Genomic DNA, 17,839 nt, shown 5'->3' on the forward strand with positions numbered 1-17,839 from the left:
TCTTGAAATGCTGTAACTTTAAGTACTTTAATGTGTATGACTTTGTTGTCCTTTCCAACCCTGGCCATTCTGTGATTCTGTGAATGGCATCAAGGATCATGAGTCTCCAACCCCCTGCCACATGCAGGGCCACCAACCCCCACATTTAATATGAGACCACGCTGCCCAAGGCCCCATCCAATCTGGCCTTGAACACCTCTAGGGATGGGGCATCCACAACCTCTCTGGGCAGCCTTTAACTGTAATAAAGCATGAATAGAGAAAACCTGTGGATGTGTAAATTTTCCTGCATTATATTTTGCTTATACAAGACTTCAGATAACTTAGGAGTCTTACTGGAATGAAAGACTCCTTCAAAAAAAATCTCCCTTTTTAAATAATCTCCCTTATGTTTATGTTCTCTGTTTTGTTTTGTTTTGTTTTAAAGTCATTTGGTAAAGTTCTCATCCTCTTTCAGTGAAAGAGATTACTAAAGCCTGGCTTTCTGCAGTTGTCTCATAGTAAGGCTTACTTGTAACTTTAGAAGTAATGTTAACATTGTGTAGTGATATTTGGTGTATTTCAAGCTCATGTTCTACCTGTACAGATTTGACAGATGTGTGCATAGAAATTTTCTACTTGATGTGTTGGAGGATTGTATTACATTGTATAATTTTCATTTGCAAATTTTGCAGCAGCTAATTTTCAAGAGCCTTTTGTTTTTGTACCTAGACCCGCTTTGATGACAGTGGAAGATGGAGGATGTGAGATTAATATACATGTGGTGTCTGAGCTGATGGAAAAAATCTTCCTTAATATTCCTGCAGATTGGCTGACAAGATCAGTAGGTACTGTTCCATGAATGAATTTGTAGTACAAACACTACAGGCAGCAAAGTTTTCAGTGAAAAGAAAATTTTTACTTACTGACAGTTAAGATATGTATGAGATTGTTCTTTTGGATAAGTCTGGTGAACGTTCATGTTGTATATGAGACTTAATAAACAGAGGGGAAAGAAAGCAACCCAAAGAGAACGTTTAGTTGCTATCTAAAAAATTCTGAAGTTCAGAGTTGAGTAGCAACAGTAATAGGTGAGACTATGAGTATCTGTTATACAGCATGTAACTAAATATTTTGCTACTAAATGGATTCCTTATATGAAAACAAAATCTCTGTGAAGCTTTGAAAAATAGCTGCCATACATTAGTCATGTAAATAACTATGAACAGTGTTTAATTTTAATTCCAGGGGTTGGAAGGTCCCTCTAGAGATTGAGTCCAACTCCTTGCTAGGGCAGGTTCCCTACAATATGTTGCATAGGTGGGCGTCAAAATGAGCCTTGAATATCCCCAAAGAAGGAGAGTTCACAGCCTCTCTGGGCAGTCTGTTCCAGTGCTCTGTCACCCTCATTATAAGGAAGTTCTTCTATATACTTGTTTGGAACTTCTACACTCTAGCTTTTGGCCATTACTCCATGTCCTATCACAATACACCACTGGAAGAGTTTGGCTTCTTCCAGTTGCCTCCTGCACTTTTTATAAACATTGATCAAATCTCCTCTCAGTCTTCTCTTCTCTAGGCTGAACAGGCAAGTCTCTCAGCCCCTGTGTTGTTTCCATTGGTACATCTTCATTTTGTACATGACTCATAAGTGTTATGATTCAACAGTTGAGAGAAATGTTTGGCATGTTGCTTTTTTTAAAAAAAAGATGAGAACCAAATAATATCTTACTTGGATGCTGGTTTATTCTTCTGGTAATCCAGTGTAGCTTTCATGGAGGTAAAACTTGAATGTTAGGTGGTATTGTGAAAGTTAAGTAAATTGAATTGTTCTGTCTTTTGCAGTGCCCTCCTCGGATATAACCTATGGCATGATAGTCGCAGATCTGTGTCATTCACTGCTAGCAGATATGGAAGCATCCTATTTGTTGGAAATCAGAAGCCATTTTGTGCTGGATGAAAACAGCTATCCTTTGCAAAAGGATTTCCACCTGCTAAATTTTCATCCTGATCTTTGAAGCATTATCTTTTGCAGTGACTGAATAAGAGACTGTAAGGCATGGATTGCAAACCTAAGGAGAATGAATTAGCTCAAGGAAGCAAATGGTTTAAATATAAATAATCAGAAAAGAACGGGTATGGTATATGAGCTGATTGTATGTAGTATTGCTGTAAAACTTTGCAATTGTTGTAAAATAAATGAATATATACATTTTTAATCTTAATAAACTCTTGCCGATATCTCAATTTTCTTCTCTCTGGAAAAGTTTTCTATTGTTGAGTCTGGTTGTTTTTCATATGGCAGACTGAGGAAGAGAATTGAAATGTAGTGGCTTGATTTTTGTCACAATGATGAAAAGAAAAAGATCACCAAGTTACAATTTGTTGTTTTTGTGCTTGCTCTCTGTTTGAGTCTGTCTTTTAACAGCAATATTTCTACTGTTCTGCCTCAGTGGTTTTGCTGCTATTTTCTTTTTAACATCTGTCTGAGGATCACATCTGTCTGAGGATCTGATCTTGTGTAGCTACAAGTTGTTGCAGTAATCTCAGAGGTTTTAAATAATTTTAAATGGTGCGTTCTTTTAAAGTAGTTCTTTTGAATAATTACATTTAATGTATTTAGCTGTAAGGTAGCAAAGAAATACGCATAGTCACATTGAGCCAATTTCAAAATTGGTTACAGCCAATTTAACACAACTTTCTCCCAGTTTGATCAGATTTAGAAATTAAATTGATTCTTTTTAAGGTCTTAGAAGACACTATCAAAGTACACTGTTGTTAAAAGATTAGTAAATGATGATGTTACCTGACTTTATAAAGCAACAGTCTGATAACTATTACTCTGAAAGTGATCAAATAGAAAGATAGTGATCAGTATTCTATTCTGATGTAAGTTATGCCTCCAAGTGAGACTAAGTGCCTCTTATTATGACTCTTATTGAGACAAGCTGTAAGGTATAAATCATATTTTCTATATTATATTAGATTGCATTCTTGCATACCTTTACCAGTGTTGTTCTCAGTTAGTGAATGTCTCTACATAACATTTCAGCTTTCCACAAGCCTCAAATACGTTCTCAAAAATGTAGACTTGATTAAAAAGAGAACGCCCACCCTCCCCTTAAGCCCTTGTGGTTTAATCTCTGGCTATCTTCTATTAAAAAACAATTCCCTATTATTTTATTCCATCTCTGAATGTGTGACTCTTGTCTCATAAGACTAAAACTGTGGTTTTCTGAAACTTACTCAGATGAGTTGCAATGAGTATTACCTCACCGTTCAGATTTTCACCATTTGTACCTCATCCCATCTATACTTCACGCAGCACTGCCTGATTCCAGATTGTGGGTTACTTAGTGCTGGGGGAGAACATACAGAAAGAAAGAATAATTTCAGTGTTTGTATTTGTTTAAATGAGGCGTATACATGAATAATAATCTGGTATGAATTAAGGTATTCCAGGAGTTCTTTGAATTTAATAAGACTTAGGAAAACCAGGCATCAATTATGTTAGAGAAATTCTAAAGATTGTTTAACATCCTGTTGCTGTGCAGCCTCATTAGGATGATTTCATAACTTTGGAAGTACTTCGGGCCATCTGGATTGCTGAACTACGTGCATCTAACTGCTGAGTTTCATCTATTGTGGTTGTGTTGCTGGCTAACTTGGTCCTCATTCTCTTCTCATGATCCTTTCAGGTCACTCTCTGACTCTTTTAATAGTGTTCCTTTGTGAAATCTGATCTATGTAATGTAACAGTTTAGTTCAATGTCAGTTTAATTTATTGTGGTGCTGTAGCTTTGCTTCTGATCTTTGCTTTTATAATTCTTTCTTGGAAATTTTAAGTCCCACTGTCTTATGTTTTTCACTTTAGACTTCTTTGCGTGCATTCCAGATGGGAAGTCATTGCACTATCTTTCTGTGCTACTGTCTGGCATGGAGTTCTACTTCCCAGGAGCCATCTGATCCATGATCATCTGTAACTCTGTGTTCCTTTTCTCTTATATCAAGGTGCTGTTTTTAGAGCATTTTGTTAGGAGCAGGTAGTCACCAAATAAATGCATCTGGCCTCTCAGTTCTTCACTTAGAGGAAGGAGGGACTAATAGAGGTGACTAATCATCGAACTTAGAAGACTAGTGTAAGAATAATTGTGACTAGCACAGAAGTCACGGTAGTGTATGATGTACAGATGTTCTGGTTGAGTAGTGGCGGGGTTTCTTCTCTACAAAAATACCCTATAGAACAAGAGTGTATCCTTCATTTCTGCTGTAAAACAGGTAAATTGCTGCTCACTGCCACTGAAAGAGATTGCTTTTCTATGAGTACATGATAGCATTATTGTAGAGCTTTGGAAATACTGAAGTTTTTCAGTAGTAATGGAAGTATTGAGAGAAGAGTCATATTTTGTATAGTCTTACGTCTCTTTGCTGCATGTTTTGTGGGTGAGGGATTTCTGTGCTTTGCATCTTAGTGTGACAACAGCACTGTGTCGTAGTACCTTATTTAATCATATCTTTTTCATTACTGGAGTAACTGCCGTGCAGGAAGAGTCAAAATGAACCTTTTTTGTTTATTTTGGTTGAGAAACATGAAGTATGCTGGTAAGTGCATTTAAATATTCTTTCATTATTTTTGGAATTTAATTTGTATGTTGGATAAACTTTCTGTGGTTTTGTAGTTAAATTTAGGTTTGGGGCAGTATGTTCATTTGATGGTATGTTCATTTTAGGGTATTTTAATATTCGATTAAATTCTAACAGCTGTACTCTTATATCCACTGATGTAGCAAGACAGACCGAGAACCCCATTTAATGTTTCAGATGGTTGATCAGGTGAAGAGTAATCTATTTTAACAGTTCCTCTCAGGTATAATTTTCATTCACTGTATTTTCCTGTAGACAATGAGAAATCGAAAGGTTTTTTATATTGAATTAACATAATATCTTGTTTGAAAGGAAATTGACTTTGTAGAAATTATGCTCCTCCTGGAACACAATTGTACAAAATTGTACAAAATGCTTTTCTGCAGTAGCCTATCTGATTTATGACAGTAGGGTGTAAAAGGTGTGAAGGTCAGGACTCTAGTGAACAGTCAGGAAGAGAAGAATTGTATTTATTTTGAGAGAAAGTAATTGCTTTAAATTATGTTGCAGAACAGTAATTTAATTAGTGCAGGAAACTACCACTAAAACAAACGTAAATCCTAAGGGCTTCCACCAATTGACTGAGTTTTCCATGTAGGAATCTCCATAGTAGGTCAAACCTTAATCCGTGCTCTGTTTCCAGCAGAGAGATATCTGGGGAGACGTACAAGGACAGGTTGGGGTTTTGTTCCAGACTACCAGGGACCAAGTCTTCTGATTGTGTTTGGAGAATATACTTCTATTCCTGCCTGCATAGGAGTGTTCACCGTTCAAAGACTTTGTATCCTTTATCATCAGGTTTTAAAGGGCAGTGAGAGCTTCTCCATTTATGTGTGTTTTTTGTCCATAGAGTGATGCTGTTTAAGTGCTGTAGCAGAGAGCGTGCCACTGTTTAACCAGCTCCTTGGGCTTGCTGATCATTTCGTTCCAGTGTTCTAGTTCTTTGCCTCGACTGTACATGTATGGCCCAACTACAACACGCCCCAGCACATGTGATTCTGGGAGGGGAAAAAAAAAGCAGTAATTAACACTCATGAGTGCTTATGTGAAATATAAATTAGAATCTTAACCTTTATTTCTCTAAGAAATTCATGTTCTGAAAACTATGTTTAAATACATTTTTTTTGCCAAGGAATCTACACTCGATCTCCCTAGTTTTTACGTGCTAAGATACTTTTAGATGCCTAAAGTGGCTATTTAGACAGTTCAGACCTTGTTGCCTATGCTTTAAATTACAATGAGATTAAGGCACACAGTTCTGTCTGTCTGGATCCTCTACCCAAGTGTACTGTTCAAGTGTGCCCTAGTTTAAGGCATTGACAAGCTTAGCAGGGGTTGTATGATACTCTAGCTTGGGAAATCCAGCTATTGAGACACCAGGTGGGAATCAATACACAGGTTCCATTTCATGTTCTGCCACCAGCTATCTTTCTGCTCTGTGATTAAGCTGATTGTTTCTTCTCAACTATGTAGCCTAGGATGGGGAAGATAATTTCAGGATTATTGTAAGGCGTTTCGTCATCTGCAAGTAAAAAATGATGAAAGACTCAAACACTGATCCTAATCCTTGTCAATCCTCCAAACCACCTACCCGTAAACTCAACTCAGTTATTATTATTTTCTTTTTAGACCAGTATGAATCCAAAGAAGAGTATTACTGTTAAATTACTGAGATCGGATTGGCACTGCAGGGGCAAGCTTGCATTCTGAGCAGTGGAAATGCTGAATTCTGATTTGCTTCTCTAAGCAGAATTCCTTAATGGATTCTCTGATAATTATTAAAAGGTGACCTCAAGCATTAAATTTTCTGCTAGGCAAGGGAAATGTTTTTAATCTCTCTTGTATCCCACTGCCTGAACTGCTGTGATAATTAAAATTACTGCTCATCTTCCAAATATTGTAAATGGCTTCAAAATTTTGGAGATGGGGATTTATATGCATAAGCATTCACAAATGATAGTTGTATAAGCTTGTTTCCTTAGAATACCAGAATGAACCAAAAATACAACAGTTTGTGTTCTGATAGTGACTAGCCTACAGTTACCTTTTGCTGAATTTTTCTCTTCTGAAAGAGACATACACTTACTGCAAATAAGTTGTTCTACTTTTTAAATAGAGCAAATAACACTCCAAATCTTTTTGATATTTTATGATTAAAAGTTAATGATTATGAGTCCCTTCCAGGTTTAATCCTCTCTGCAATGTAATAAGAGATTTAACAACCGTAACATGTAGCTTACTTTGTTCAGTGTTCTGGAGCACAGATAGACTCAGGCTTGCTGCATCCAGCTCTGTCTTATTTGCCTTGAAACTGAAGGATTCATTGTACTCTGGATTGGGAGATCCCAGAACAGCTGCTGTCTTTTTACTTCTGACTAACTTATTATGGTTCATTAATGAGACCTTGACATAGACACCTTGTAGGGGGAGAAAGAAATAGATATCAGAGGCAGTTAGGGAGGCTTAAGGAATTTTTTGCTTTCAGGAGTGAATGCCAAGTATAAAACTCCATTATGAATGATTGAAATGTATATGGCAGTATGGTAACGTGTAACATTAAGCGGAGAGTACACAGAGGGTGCAGCTTCATCCTGCCCTTTCCAACTCTAGAACTGTTGAAAAGAACAGTCATGTTTTTACCTGTCATCCTTGATATTCCATTCCTGTACTCTCCTTCCATCTGATGTTTTTTTCTTTAAGCTACTGATAAACAAACCTTTATTTTCGTGTAAGTGATCACAACTGATCTGACACAAGGGAAGGCCATGTAGTATGTACGTGGAGAGATAGAACTGATACCTGATTTCTGATAGAACTGTATCTGTTTGAGGGGAACTAATTCTCCTATTCAGTTGAATCTTGAAAAGGTCTTCTGGTCCTGCTATGAGGAATTTATTAGAAAATCTGTAGAAAGGAAGTGAATGATTTTAAATGGTCTCTACTTTGTCTTCTTGGAAGTTACAAAAATGGTGACAAGGTGGACAGGGTGACAACAAAATACTTTTATGCTTCCTGTAGGGGACCTGTACTGTACTGTGGTCTTAATCTGTGACAGGGAGATCCAGAGCTGGCTGAAATTACCTCAGTTGTGATACTGTGTTTACTATTCCCTGCTATTCAGTTCATTAAGGTTCGTCTGTGTAACAAAAACAATCAGAAATGTCAGGACTGAACCAATGTTGGCAGGCTCCTTGTGTCTCCTGGTTATTTCCACTGATCCACAAGGCTCTCTCTACTGTTCAGGGGCTGCAGAATTACCAAAACAGATGCTTGTTCTGGCTGAGCTGTTACCTGAGTGCTACATATGGAAAAGAGTAACTATGTAAATTGCTCCATACAAGCTTTTAATTACTTCACTACTTCTTAAAAACACGTAATTCACCTGAATCTAAAAATAAATTTCTTTGTATGGTCTTACATTATGTATTTTCTATCAAAGATTAGAGCCATGTCAAGAGCTTCTCATTCCTGTCTCTGTAGGATTTGCTGGAGAATCTATAAACTTATTTAGAGGTGATCTCTAAAGTCAAACATGCTGGTAACAGCTTGTTCAAAGAAACCTTATGGTTTGTGATTTGTCTGAACAGAGAGAACTAAACATCTTTTAGCTGCTAGATACTATTTTGCATTTATATTGTTTAGTTTCAGAGCCCATCACTAAACCACTAAAGTTCTGGACACAACAAAATTTGTTTTCAATATCTGAGGCCAAGGGCACTTCAGTAAGATGTCCCAGAAGAAAAAAAAAAAAACAAAAACAGTGCAGGAAGGGCTAACCATTGTGACTCCATGCCACCGTCCTTGAAACAACAGCCAGGCCATCCTGAAGTGGGAGTTTTCTCCCAGTTCAGTTCCCCCTGGGACAGCTGTTCAGTGCAAGCAGTTGTTCTGCAGCCCTTAACCTTTTGTCATTTGCCTCAGGTCTTTTCCCTGGGGCAGCTGTTAATTCTGAATAGGAGCGCAGCAAAGCAATGATTCTCACTGTGTTCAAGTAGAAGGACGAACTATTAAGAACCAAAGCCAAGACACAGTAGAACCAATTTATCAAAATCTAATAACCCCAGTAACAAAATACAGTTTGTTTTCATTCAAATGACTCTGTTTATTCTATTGAGAGTCACTCAGCATAAGGCTGGGTGGACTAATGAGGAAGGAACAAATTGGAGCAGGAATTCTGTAGCAAAGAGGAAGTGACACTTACTGACAGCAGGGCTCTCATCCTGGAGCTTTAATCCCTTTGCCCTCAGAACCACCACAGTAAGACGACCCAGGCAGTCGTTGTAGCTGAGGGAGAACTGGATATCGCCATACTCCGAGGGAGTCTTGGAAAGCGAAATAGCATTCATCAGATGTCTGAAAAACTTCACATGGATAAATGGGAGGAAAGGGTTGTTTCTTCATGCTAGTGCTTTCTGCTACACCAAGGCAGCAAATAGCAATTTTTTTTTTTATGCTGTTGTGACATCTGATAACACTGGTTAATCAGCTTTCCTGGATCTTCCGTCCTCTTGAACTTTTTCTGCTCTTACAATTTCAAAACAGAAGGAAATAACATGAAGTACTTTCTCATGCGACTCTGAACAGTTGGATAATGCCTGTACAGCTGCTTTTGGGCTGCAGATTCATAAGAGGGGAACTTGAAATCCAAATAGTTATCAAACTGTAGCATCTGATGTATTCAGTACAACACACTTCTAAGTTACTTGTACCCTTCCAATACGTCTTCCAAGAGAAGAGAAATTGAACAATGCCAAGCAGCCTCATGTGTACCTACCTCTAGGTTTTCTTTCTCCAGATCTCTCCATACAACTACTTTGCTCTCATCAGTTAAGGTTTCATTTTTCAGTGGGAAAATGACTTGGCCTAGGAGGTGGTGGTGCTTCTGCTTATCAACATGATAAACCAGAAACTTCAGAGTCCTCTGAAGCAATGTTTTACTGGAAACCTGCACAGGAAAAGGAAGGAAATAATAGTTAGGCTATCTGAGACTTTTCCATGCAAGCATAACTTCAGAAGAGGAATTTGACAAAGAGTGATGTAAGTAGGTGGAGATTTTTTGTTATTTCAAGTCAGCGCTCTAAATTTGCCCAAAATTTTAGCTATGCAGGAATCTGAAGATCCAATGTAAAGCAGTTGATTTTTTAAAATGCAGAACTAGCAGTTTTTCAAGCCATGAAAATCTAGTGCTATGATAAATTCACTTCTAGAGACAAATGTTTAGAAGTCTGTTTAGAATGATTAAGAAGACTGTTTAGAAAATGTTTAGAACATTTTTAGTTGTCTGAAACTCAAACTTCTTTGGTTTTAATGCTTGTTCTGTGAGGGGCATGGTTTATTGTGTGCAGTGGTGATGGGATGACAGTTGGAACATATGATCTTGAAGGTCTTTTCCAAGATTAATAATTCAGTGACATCTGTGCAAAGCTGCTTGCTGCAGAAGCCAAGCTTCTACATATTATACAATTATACAAATACTGCTCCAGAGACCTCATGGGTTCTAATTTCTAGTCTGTTTTCACTGTAAAGAAATTAAAAGCTACAAAAACATCAATATAGGTTTTCATTGGACATTCAGAGCTGCTGGGCTGCACTGCTCAGCCATAGTTCAGACTATGATTATCCTTCGTAGGACAAATTCAGGAATCCCTAACTTGGGCATAGACAACAAGTAAGGCTGGTTCTGGAGCCACAGACTTGGGTAAGTAGCCTGGAATCTCCAGAAGGCCCAGTAATAAATTGCACCTCTAGTGGAAACACCTGTGTCTCGGTAGGAGTATAGAAAATTCATTTTCACAAAATGAATTCCTGATCTGAATGTGTACGTTTGGTGGCCCTGCTAGGCAGGGGGGTTGGAACTACATGATCCTTGAGGTCCCTTCCAACCCGGGTGATTCTGTGATTCTGTGATCTGTGATTCTGTGATTCTGTGTGCTTTAATTCAATAAGACAAGATTTGGAAACAAAAAGCTGCTTCATCAAAAGTACAGGTACCTGGAAAACAAAGTTTTCATCAAACTGTGGATTAAGGGTTTTACGCTTTATTTTAGACTGCAGGTAGCGTCTTTCATCAGGCAGCAAGTAGATCTTCACAAACGGACTGCAAGAGTCAGTGGGAGGCTGCAGGTTTCTGGCTTTTATCACAGAGACGAGGAGCCTTTCTGATGCTTGCTTGTATTCTATAGAGAACCAGAGACGGCCAACGTTGCCTTCAGGAAAGTCGGTCTCGCTCTTGTCTTCAGGAAACTTGTACAGCTCTGGGTTAATGGTCCCTACAATGTAAGCTCCAGCTTCACAAAATAAAAAGTATCAACATGTTAGTTTCAAGACTGTCGTGGGCATTATTGTACCCACTGCTGTACTAAGGAAATTGCATTTATCTATCTTTGCATAATATTTGCATCTGAATTACTTTTCCCTCAAATCTGGGAGTAGTTGTAGGCTTGTACTGAGCAATGCTATGTCTGATATGCCTTCAACGAACATGCTGCATAATCAGACTGCCCTTCCAAGAGCTGTATTTTTGAAATGTCATACCCAAAGAATGAAATGACGACCGTGGCCCAGACTGGGGAGTCATGCAGGAGTTATTGTCTTCCTGAATTTGCTCTTCATTGGTCAGGTTAATCCAGTCTCGCCCATGCAGTGTTGGTGGAATTATAAATGGAACGCTTTTGGATCTGCTCAAGACATCAACAGCTACTGATTCTTCTAGTTTAAATACAGAAACCAAACTTTCTAACAGTAATATGATTACTTACCTTGGATTAAAAACAAACAAACAAACAAACAAACAAACAAACAAAAAGAGATTCACAGGTGGAGAAAGTAAATATCCTTGTTTGTAAATATCTGTGTAATGCCTGGAGGTCCACTAAGGGATCTCAGATCTGATGTCTTCACAGATCCTTCACCTTCCTCTTCTGTTTTAGAATAAATCTTTCAAAGAAAATGAAGAACTAACTGCAGCTTCTTGTTTTAGAGCTTCAAAGCCCTGTGGTAATAATAAAACTAAGAAAGTTTCCTTTCAGAACTGAAATCCTAATGCTAAGTTTTTGTATTCTATGTTTGAAACTACAGGGAACAACACAGATACCTGGGCCGTATTTGTCTATGTAACAGATAAAGCTGTTCCATACAGCAATAATACTCAACTATACTGCCTTTTACATAAATTACAAATTATCATTGCATTCATAGTTTTAGAAAAGAACAAAGCAGAACGTATATATTTAATCAGATCATAGCTGATTTGAATTTCACCAGGTTAAAGTGCCTACTTTAAAAACAAAATTATATACCTTTTAGGTTGAATTTCAGAAGATGACTGATCTTGCAAAATGGCATTCACAGGTGTTGTTTTGACAGGATTAGGGAGCTCTTCATAAGAATAAATAAGGCAAAGCTTCTTCCAGAGCAAGTACGCAGTTATTCCAACGAGAACAAATAAAAGGATCCCCGCTATCACACCTCCAGCAACAGTAACTACTTGTTCTGTACAAACAGAAGCACACGAAACACGATAGCAGGATGAAAGTTATGCACCTTCTGGGGGGGAGATGGGAAAATTAAAAGTAACATTTTCCTTTAAATTTTAAAAACATCCTGAAATGCAATGTTCTGCTCTAGTGCACTCTTTTGTCTTTGGCTGTATTGTGGTATAACTCCTGAAGATGTGAAGAAAGTGTTCAGGTATGTTGACAGTGATTGCAGCTAGGGGAAGAACAACTCAAGCCCTAGTTGTTATAGATCCTTATTTTCCCATAACATAAGCACTTAGCTTAGCATGGCAGAAGTGCTGGATCTTTTGTAACAGAAGAAAAAGAAAACCTGGGAGCACCTACATACAAGAGGTACTACTACATCAGTTTGTTTTGATATACCAATGCTTCATCTATGCTGGGTTGAGGCTAGTCCTGGCACAATGAACAAAGCAAAGGTCAGGATGTTTTTTGTTTTTCATGTTTCCTGATTGGTAAAGGCAAACTTAAGTATCCAGTACACGCTGTCTCCTGAACCCTGATTATTTCAGATAAAATCAAATCTACTTGGGTTTTCTTATATTTTTTTCACACCAATAAAACTGGGAACTTAAGAAATTAATTAACAGGAATATAAGGATTTCCGTTACGAAAATTTCCTTTTAGGCCAAGAGCAGACAGTTGATAGTGAACCTCAGTTCATTGTCTTACGTTTGCTGAATCCTAGAGCAAAATGCTGTAGAGACAATTTCTGCACTGCAATTTACACCAGCCTGCCTTGGCCCAGCTCTGAACTCTGAGCTGACATGGCTGCTTCTCAGTGAAGAATTGTGACAGTGAACCCAAACTGCAGAATTCTCTTTTTCTCTACGCTGACGGGAGATGAATTAGGATCAGCTGAGTACTGTGCAGTGACTGAGCTTAGCTCTCAAGGTCTCCTTTGGAATCGCTGTGACAGAGCCCTGGTGTTCTCTCACAACTTATACTGACTTTTTCTCGTCTCTGGTTTTAAGGTGCAGACTGGTGGTTGAGAGTGAGATCTGAACCTGCTTTGGACATTGGCTGCCACCAGTGCGTCATTTCCTTTTCAAATACCAGAAGACAACCAACTGGGAGGCTTGTCAGTGTCTGACCCGATTGTGAGGCTTAGGCTGGAGTGCTTTCTAGCTCATGGTTAAATGTTCTGAATGGGAGAGGTTCCTGACCAGAGTTAGTGTAAGAAATAACGTGGGTAGGCTACAAATTTTGCTTTTTGGGAACAAAAATGGAAATCCAGAAATTCATAATTATGTTTCCCTCCTTTATCTGAGTCTTTAATGAGTGTCATGTACTATACTGACATCTAGATAGAAGAGCTTGATTAAAATCTACTCCCCATTATCTGCTATCTCATTCAATTCTGATACTGTGTGGGCAAGCTGAGTTAGTGTGCTGAGATGCAGCCTCCTCAGGTGGGGTCTGTAACATCCAGCAGTAAGTAAGGCACAGAGGAATTGGAAAACTGACTGCAATTTCACATGGCCTTCTTGTACTACTTCCAATAGGTAGGGACCCATTCCTGATCGGATCCCAGTGTCCTGGAGCAGAGCAGCACATGGGCTGCCTTTCCTTCTGGGCAGTGTTCCCAAGGTAGGAAGATGACTGCTGCTATTCCATGTATTCATTAGCACCAAGGCATTAACTCAAACTGTTTTCAGCACCTCTCTGATTAAAGGTTTCTGCTTTCTCATCTTTTTTCTAACTATTCCTGTTGCACCCTTTTTTATCCTTGCTTCTTTTTTCAGACTCTGAACTCTATAAAGATAGCCATAAAATACCCATAACCTGTATAGCTACGACTCATCTGGTAGTGGTGTAAGTATTTATGCTTTGTTCCTCCCTTGTTGTTCTGTCTGTGCTTGGCACATACCTTGCAATTAGTCACCTCTGCATGGCAATAGAAATAAAGACAACATAAGCACAGGGTATTCAGTTACTGGTGGTAGGAGTTTGGAGTAACAACTTCAAAGCTAGTAGCATGGGAAGCAAGCTGCAAATAAAAGTATTGCTGATCTTTTCTCTGTTACCATGTTGCAATGGGTGATACGGAATGTCCTTTGGCTACAGAACACACGTAAATACTCTGCTGTAAAATTAACCAGGCCACATTGCTACCAAGGCCTTTCTCCCATCCTATCTCATTTTCCTGCCTTTGGTACAATCACAAGAGCCAGCTTTCTTTCTTTCTTTTTTTCCCAGCTCTCCTACAGGTGTGTTCCCTTAGCTCTCTGCAGGCATTGGCTGCCTGTGAGCCCTCTTGTCAGCTGTGTATCCAGGCTCATGGAGCAGCCTCCCTGTTCCTGCCTATTCTACAGCAATGAGCACTTTGCTGTGCCTTCCTCCAGGCTGGATATGCTTTGGTATTTAGCCAGGCTTATTCGTGCAGTACTTAATCTATGGAACATGAAATGAGTGCCTATTTGAAGTGAGTTAATATTAACATGAGGACAAATCTTGTTACGCTACACTGATAGCTCAGTTTTCCCTTATAAAAATGCACAGTATGAGGAAATATCTAACAAATTGAGCCCTGAGCACAGAAATCATAGAATCACAGAATGGCCTGGGTTGAAAATGACCACAATGATCATGTAGTTCCAACCCCCTGCTATCTGCAGGGTTGCCAACCAGCAGACCAGGCTGCCCAGAGCCACATCCAGCCTGGCCTTGAATGCCTGCAGGGATGGGGCATCCACAACCTCCCTGGGCAGCCTGTTCCAGTGTGTGAGTTCCTCAGCGGTTCATAGGGCACGCTCAGGTGTGTCTTCAGACAGGCAGCCAATAGATCTATAGCTTAGAAGGCCTGATGCAGAAAGTGCAAGTGCTTTAATTTAATGTCAGTGAAGGTAAATAGAAATGAGTGATTTGCTTCACAGAGGTGTTGTATCAAAAATGCAAATACTGATGGCTGGTGGTTCAGCTGTCTGGTCTACCTTTCAGAAATTAATATTTCAGCGAGCTCAGCTGGTCTCTGTTTAATGTGTGTCCTCTCCAATCCCCAGTCCTTAATGTGCCCAGCAGCAACCCTGTATTCTCCTCTAACTTCTGTCATTAAGAACAGAAAGCTGAGGTGTGCTGTGATGCAGCCAAGAACAGCAGCTGTGTCCTGATTTTGAGTAAAAGCGTCAATTGCTCATCTCTTCTTTCATAAGTTTGATGTCCTGAATTTGTTCAGTGCAAAATAAGTATTTCTGAGCCATTCTCTGCCAGTGTGTCCAGTTCTGCCGGTTTAGTTATTGCACTCCTTTCAGCAAATCTACCTGGGATTTAATGAGGGCAAGGGGCATTTGGCTCATTTTCTTTATTTAGTTCATCTTATCTGATCAGATCAGAAACAGAACCAGTGGTTTAGGGCACAATGTAGTACCGCTTACAAAGCCAACCACTGAACTAAGTTGAAACCATTGTGTGCCAGGACGAAATATGTATCTTCTAAAATATCTACCTGCCACTGTGAGCAATTGATGTATTGTGTTGTGCTGTGGCATAGGATTGTGGCAGCAGCCATGGAGCTGCCATGGCACTACAGCCCCCTGCAGTGGGGGTGTGTGTGCTGCTCGAGTGCTGACAGAATCACAGAATGGCCAGGATTGGAAGGAACCTCAAGGATTGTGGATCTCCAACCCCCTGCCACATGCAGGGCCACCAACCTCCCCATTGAATACCAGACCAGGCTGCCCAGGGCCCCATCCAACCTGGGGCATCCACAGCCTCTCTGGGCAGCTGTTCCAGCACCTCTCTGCTCTCTGTAAAGAACTTTGTGCTGACAGCCTTTCTCACAACACAGAGAAACACTGGTGCGTACCTTGTGCCTCTTCTGGTCTGGGCCCCTTTTTGTCTAGCATCTTCTTATAATAATCTTTACTCAAACTCCGCTGTAAGCCTTTTTGGGACGGTGTGGCCAGGCACTTCTCCATCACAACTTTTAATCCCCATACGAATACTCAGGTTTATCAACATTTCAGCTGTTAACATAGGCAGAGCCTAAGCCGAATGGCGGATTGACCCATTTGCCCAGCTGCTTGGGGTCCGGTTTCCCACCGCCGCTCTCCCGAAGCCTCCCCCTGACCCCCGACACCGCTCCCAGCCCTTACTTACCGGGCATGAGTGCTCGGGCTCCTCTTGCGGCTCGCCTCCATCTGCCCCGCCCGGCCTGGCCGGGAGCTGCCGCCCCCCGGGGCCCGAGAACGGGCGGCCCCGCCCCGAGGCCGGCTGACCACGAAAAGCACCTCGGTGGTAACAGTCTAATCTTTTACTCGCCTAACAAACGCAACCAGACAGGTCTTAACTAACGCATTCACTCGTGCCTAGTGCAGGAGCAGTTCTGCATCCTAACTCCTTCCGCCTGCCAGTGTTGGCTTCTTTCTCAGCAAACGCAGTAAGAATCTGTACCTTCAATTTAACGTGCGCTTGCCAGCAAGGAGCTGGAGGTGACTGTTCCCCTTTACTCTGCCTTGTGAGGCCCTATCTTGAGTGCTGTAGCCAGGTCTGGGGTCTCCAGCACAAAAAGGATGTGGAGGGTTTGGAGTGGGTCCAGAGAGAACAGCAACGATGCTCCAAGGACTGGTGCGCCTCTCCTGTGAAGATAAGCTGAGGAAGCTGGGCTTGCTTAGCTTGGAGAAGAAAAGGCTGCAGGAAGACCTCAGTGTAGCTTTCCAGTACTTGAGGGCAGCTTATAAGCAGGAGGGGGACCAGCTTTTTACTCTGTGATAGGACAAGAGGCGATGGCTTTAAATGAAAAGAGGAGAGATTATGATTAGATGTTAAAGAAATTCTTTACTCAGAGGATGGTGAGACACTGGCACTGCTGCCCATGGAGGTTGTGGATGCCCCAGCACTGGAGGTGGCCCTGGGCAGCTATCAAGTGGTTAGCAACCCTGCCCGTGGCAGGGGTTGGAATTAGATGATCTTGAAGGTCATCTTTAACCTAAGCCATTCTGTGATTGATTGTGTTCTGTGATATGCAGCACCATTTTAATTTAAAAGCCAAAGAAATGCATAGGAATTAAGTTAGTAGGATTCTGCTAAAAATCAAACATCTGTATGGGACTTAGAATGTCCCACTGTTGATGCAGTTTGATTTAGCATTTCCCGTTGAATTCTGAGTCCCCTGGAAGAAAGTAAATAGATTATTTTTACAAATTCTTTTTTGTTAACATAAATATCTGCATTTTCTGCTGTAAAATAGCAGTAACTTTTTGCATTGTGCCCATCTAAGTCTTGTTTCTTACTGAGGCCTTTAAAGGGTGGTTTAAAAACTCATTTTGTAACTACAACCACATTTACTTTTCTTCAGGATAACTACTGACGCATCCTAATTTAGGATGCAGAGTAAATGATGCTGAATTCTCCCCTTTTAAATTATTTTTGTAGTATTAGCTATGAGAACTACGAGTCAGACCCCGTGATTTCTGAATTGCTTATTTTTCTCTTCTGTTTCTTTTGTTGTTAACTGATTGCTTATTTATACAATGTTTTTGGAAATACTCATTCTCAGGGAGCAGTATAGCTCATGATGTGGGGGAGATACCAAGTAGTCTGTGATTTTACTGTGTTTGACACCACTTTGCATAAGGCTGCTCTCTTTATTTCAGTGAAGGTTGGTTGGCCTTGTTTGGTGCAGTGGAATGACGATACTGCTTTCCTAGCTGCTCTCTTCTAACTTCTAGATGCCTCCTAGCTTCAGCAAAGCTGAAAGT

The 17,839-nt window shown here is 40.1% G+C and overlaps 2 protein-coding genes across 20 annotated transcripts in view; one reads left to right on the forward strand and one right to left on the reverse strand.

Moving 5' to 3' along the window:
* Positions 1-2,226, forward strand: part of SHLD2 (shieldin complex subunit 2) — a 36,975-nt gene extending 34,749 nt beyond the window's left edge. For 14 of the 16 annotated variants that reach the window (XM_052678159.1, XM_052678156.1, XM_052678160.1 and 11 more), the window contains 2 exons: positions 712-827; positions 1,825-2,226. In XM_052678159.1, coding sequence (XP_052534119.1) covers positions 712-827; positions 1,825-1,997 — 289 coding nt within the window. In that variant the 3' untranslated portion in view covers positions 1,998-2,226. Of the gene's footprint in view, positions 1-711; positions 828-1,824 lie in introns of those variants that run through there. The other 2 variants (XM_052678164.1, XR_008205359.1) reach the window with 2 other exon arrangements.
* A 2,850-nt stretch (positions 2,227-5,076) lies between these two features.
* On the reverse strand, positions 5,077-16,455 carry LOC128078186 (synaptotagmin-15-like). Of its 4 annotated transcripts, XM_052678174.1 has the most exons (8): positions 16,239-16,455; positions 11,922-12,114; positions 11,158-11,300; positions 10,615-10,910; positions 9,398-9,568; positions 8,825-8,945; positions 6,864-7,040; positions 5,077-5,621 (listed from the first exon to the last, which is right to left on the reverse strand). In XM_052678174.1, exons 1-8 carry the CDS (start codon positions 16,243-16,245, stop codon positions 5,485-5,487), a joined length of 1,245 nt encoding a protein of 414 aa, XP_052534134.1. In that variant the 5' UTR covers positions 16,246-16,455; the 3' UTR covers positions 5,077-5,484. The 4 variants fall into 4 exon arrangements, with proteins under 4 accessions (XP_052534134.1, XP_052534136.1, XP_052534135.1 ...); XM_052678176.1 differs by lacking the exon at positions 16,239-16,455 and having other exon boundaries at positions 11,158-11,319; positions 11,922-12,082; XM_052678175.1 differs by lacking the exon at positions 16,239-16,455 and having other exon boundaries at positions 11,158-11,331; positions 11,922-12,082.
* Between the last annotated feature and the right edge of the window lie 1,384 nt (positions 16,456-17,839).

This window comes from Tympanuchus pallidicinctus, unplaced genomic scaffold (assembly GCF_026119805.1).
Source record: "Tympanuchus pallidicinctus isolate F22 unplaced genomic scaffold, pur_lepc_1.0 scaffold16, whole genome shotgun sequence".
Classification (NCBI taxonomy): Eukaryota; Metazoa; Chordata; class Aves; order Galliformes; family Phasianidae; genus Tympanuchus; species Tympanuchus pallidicinctus.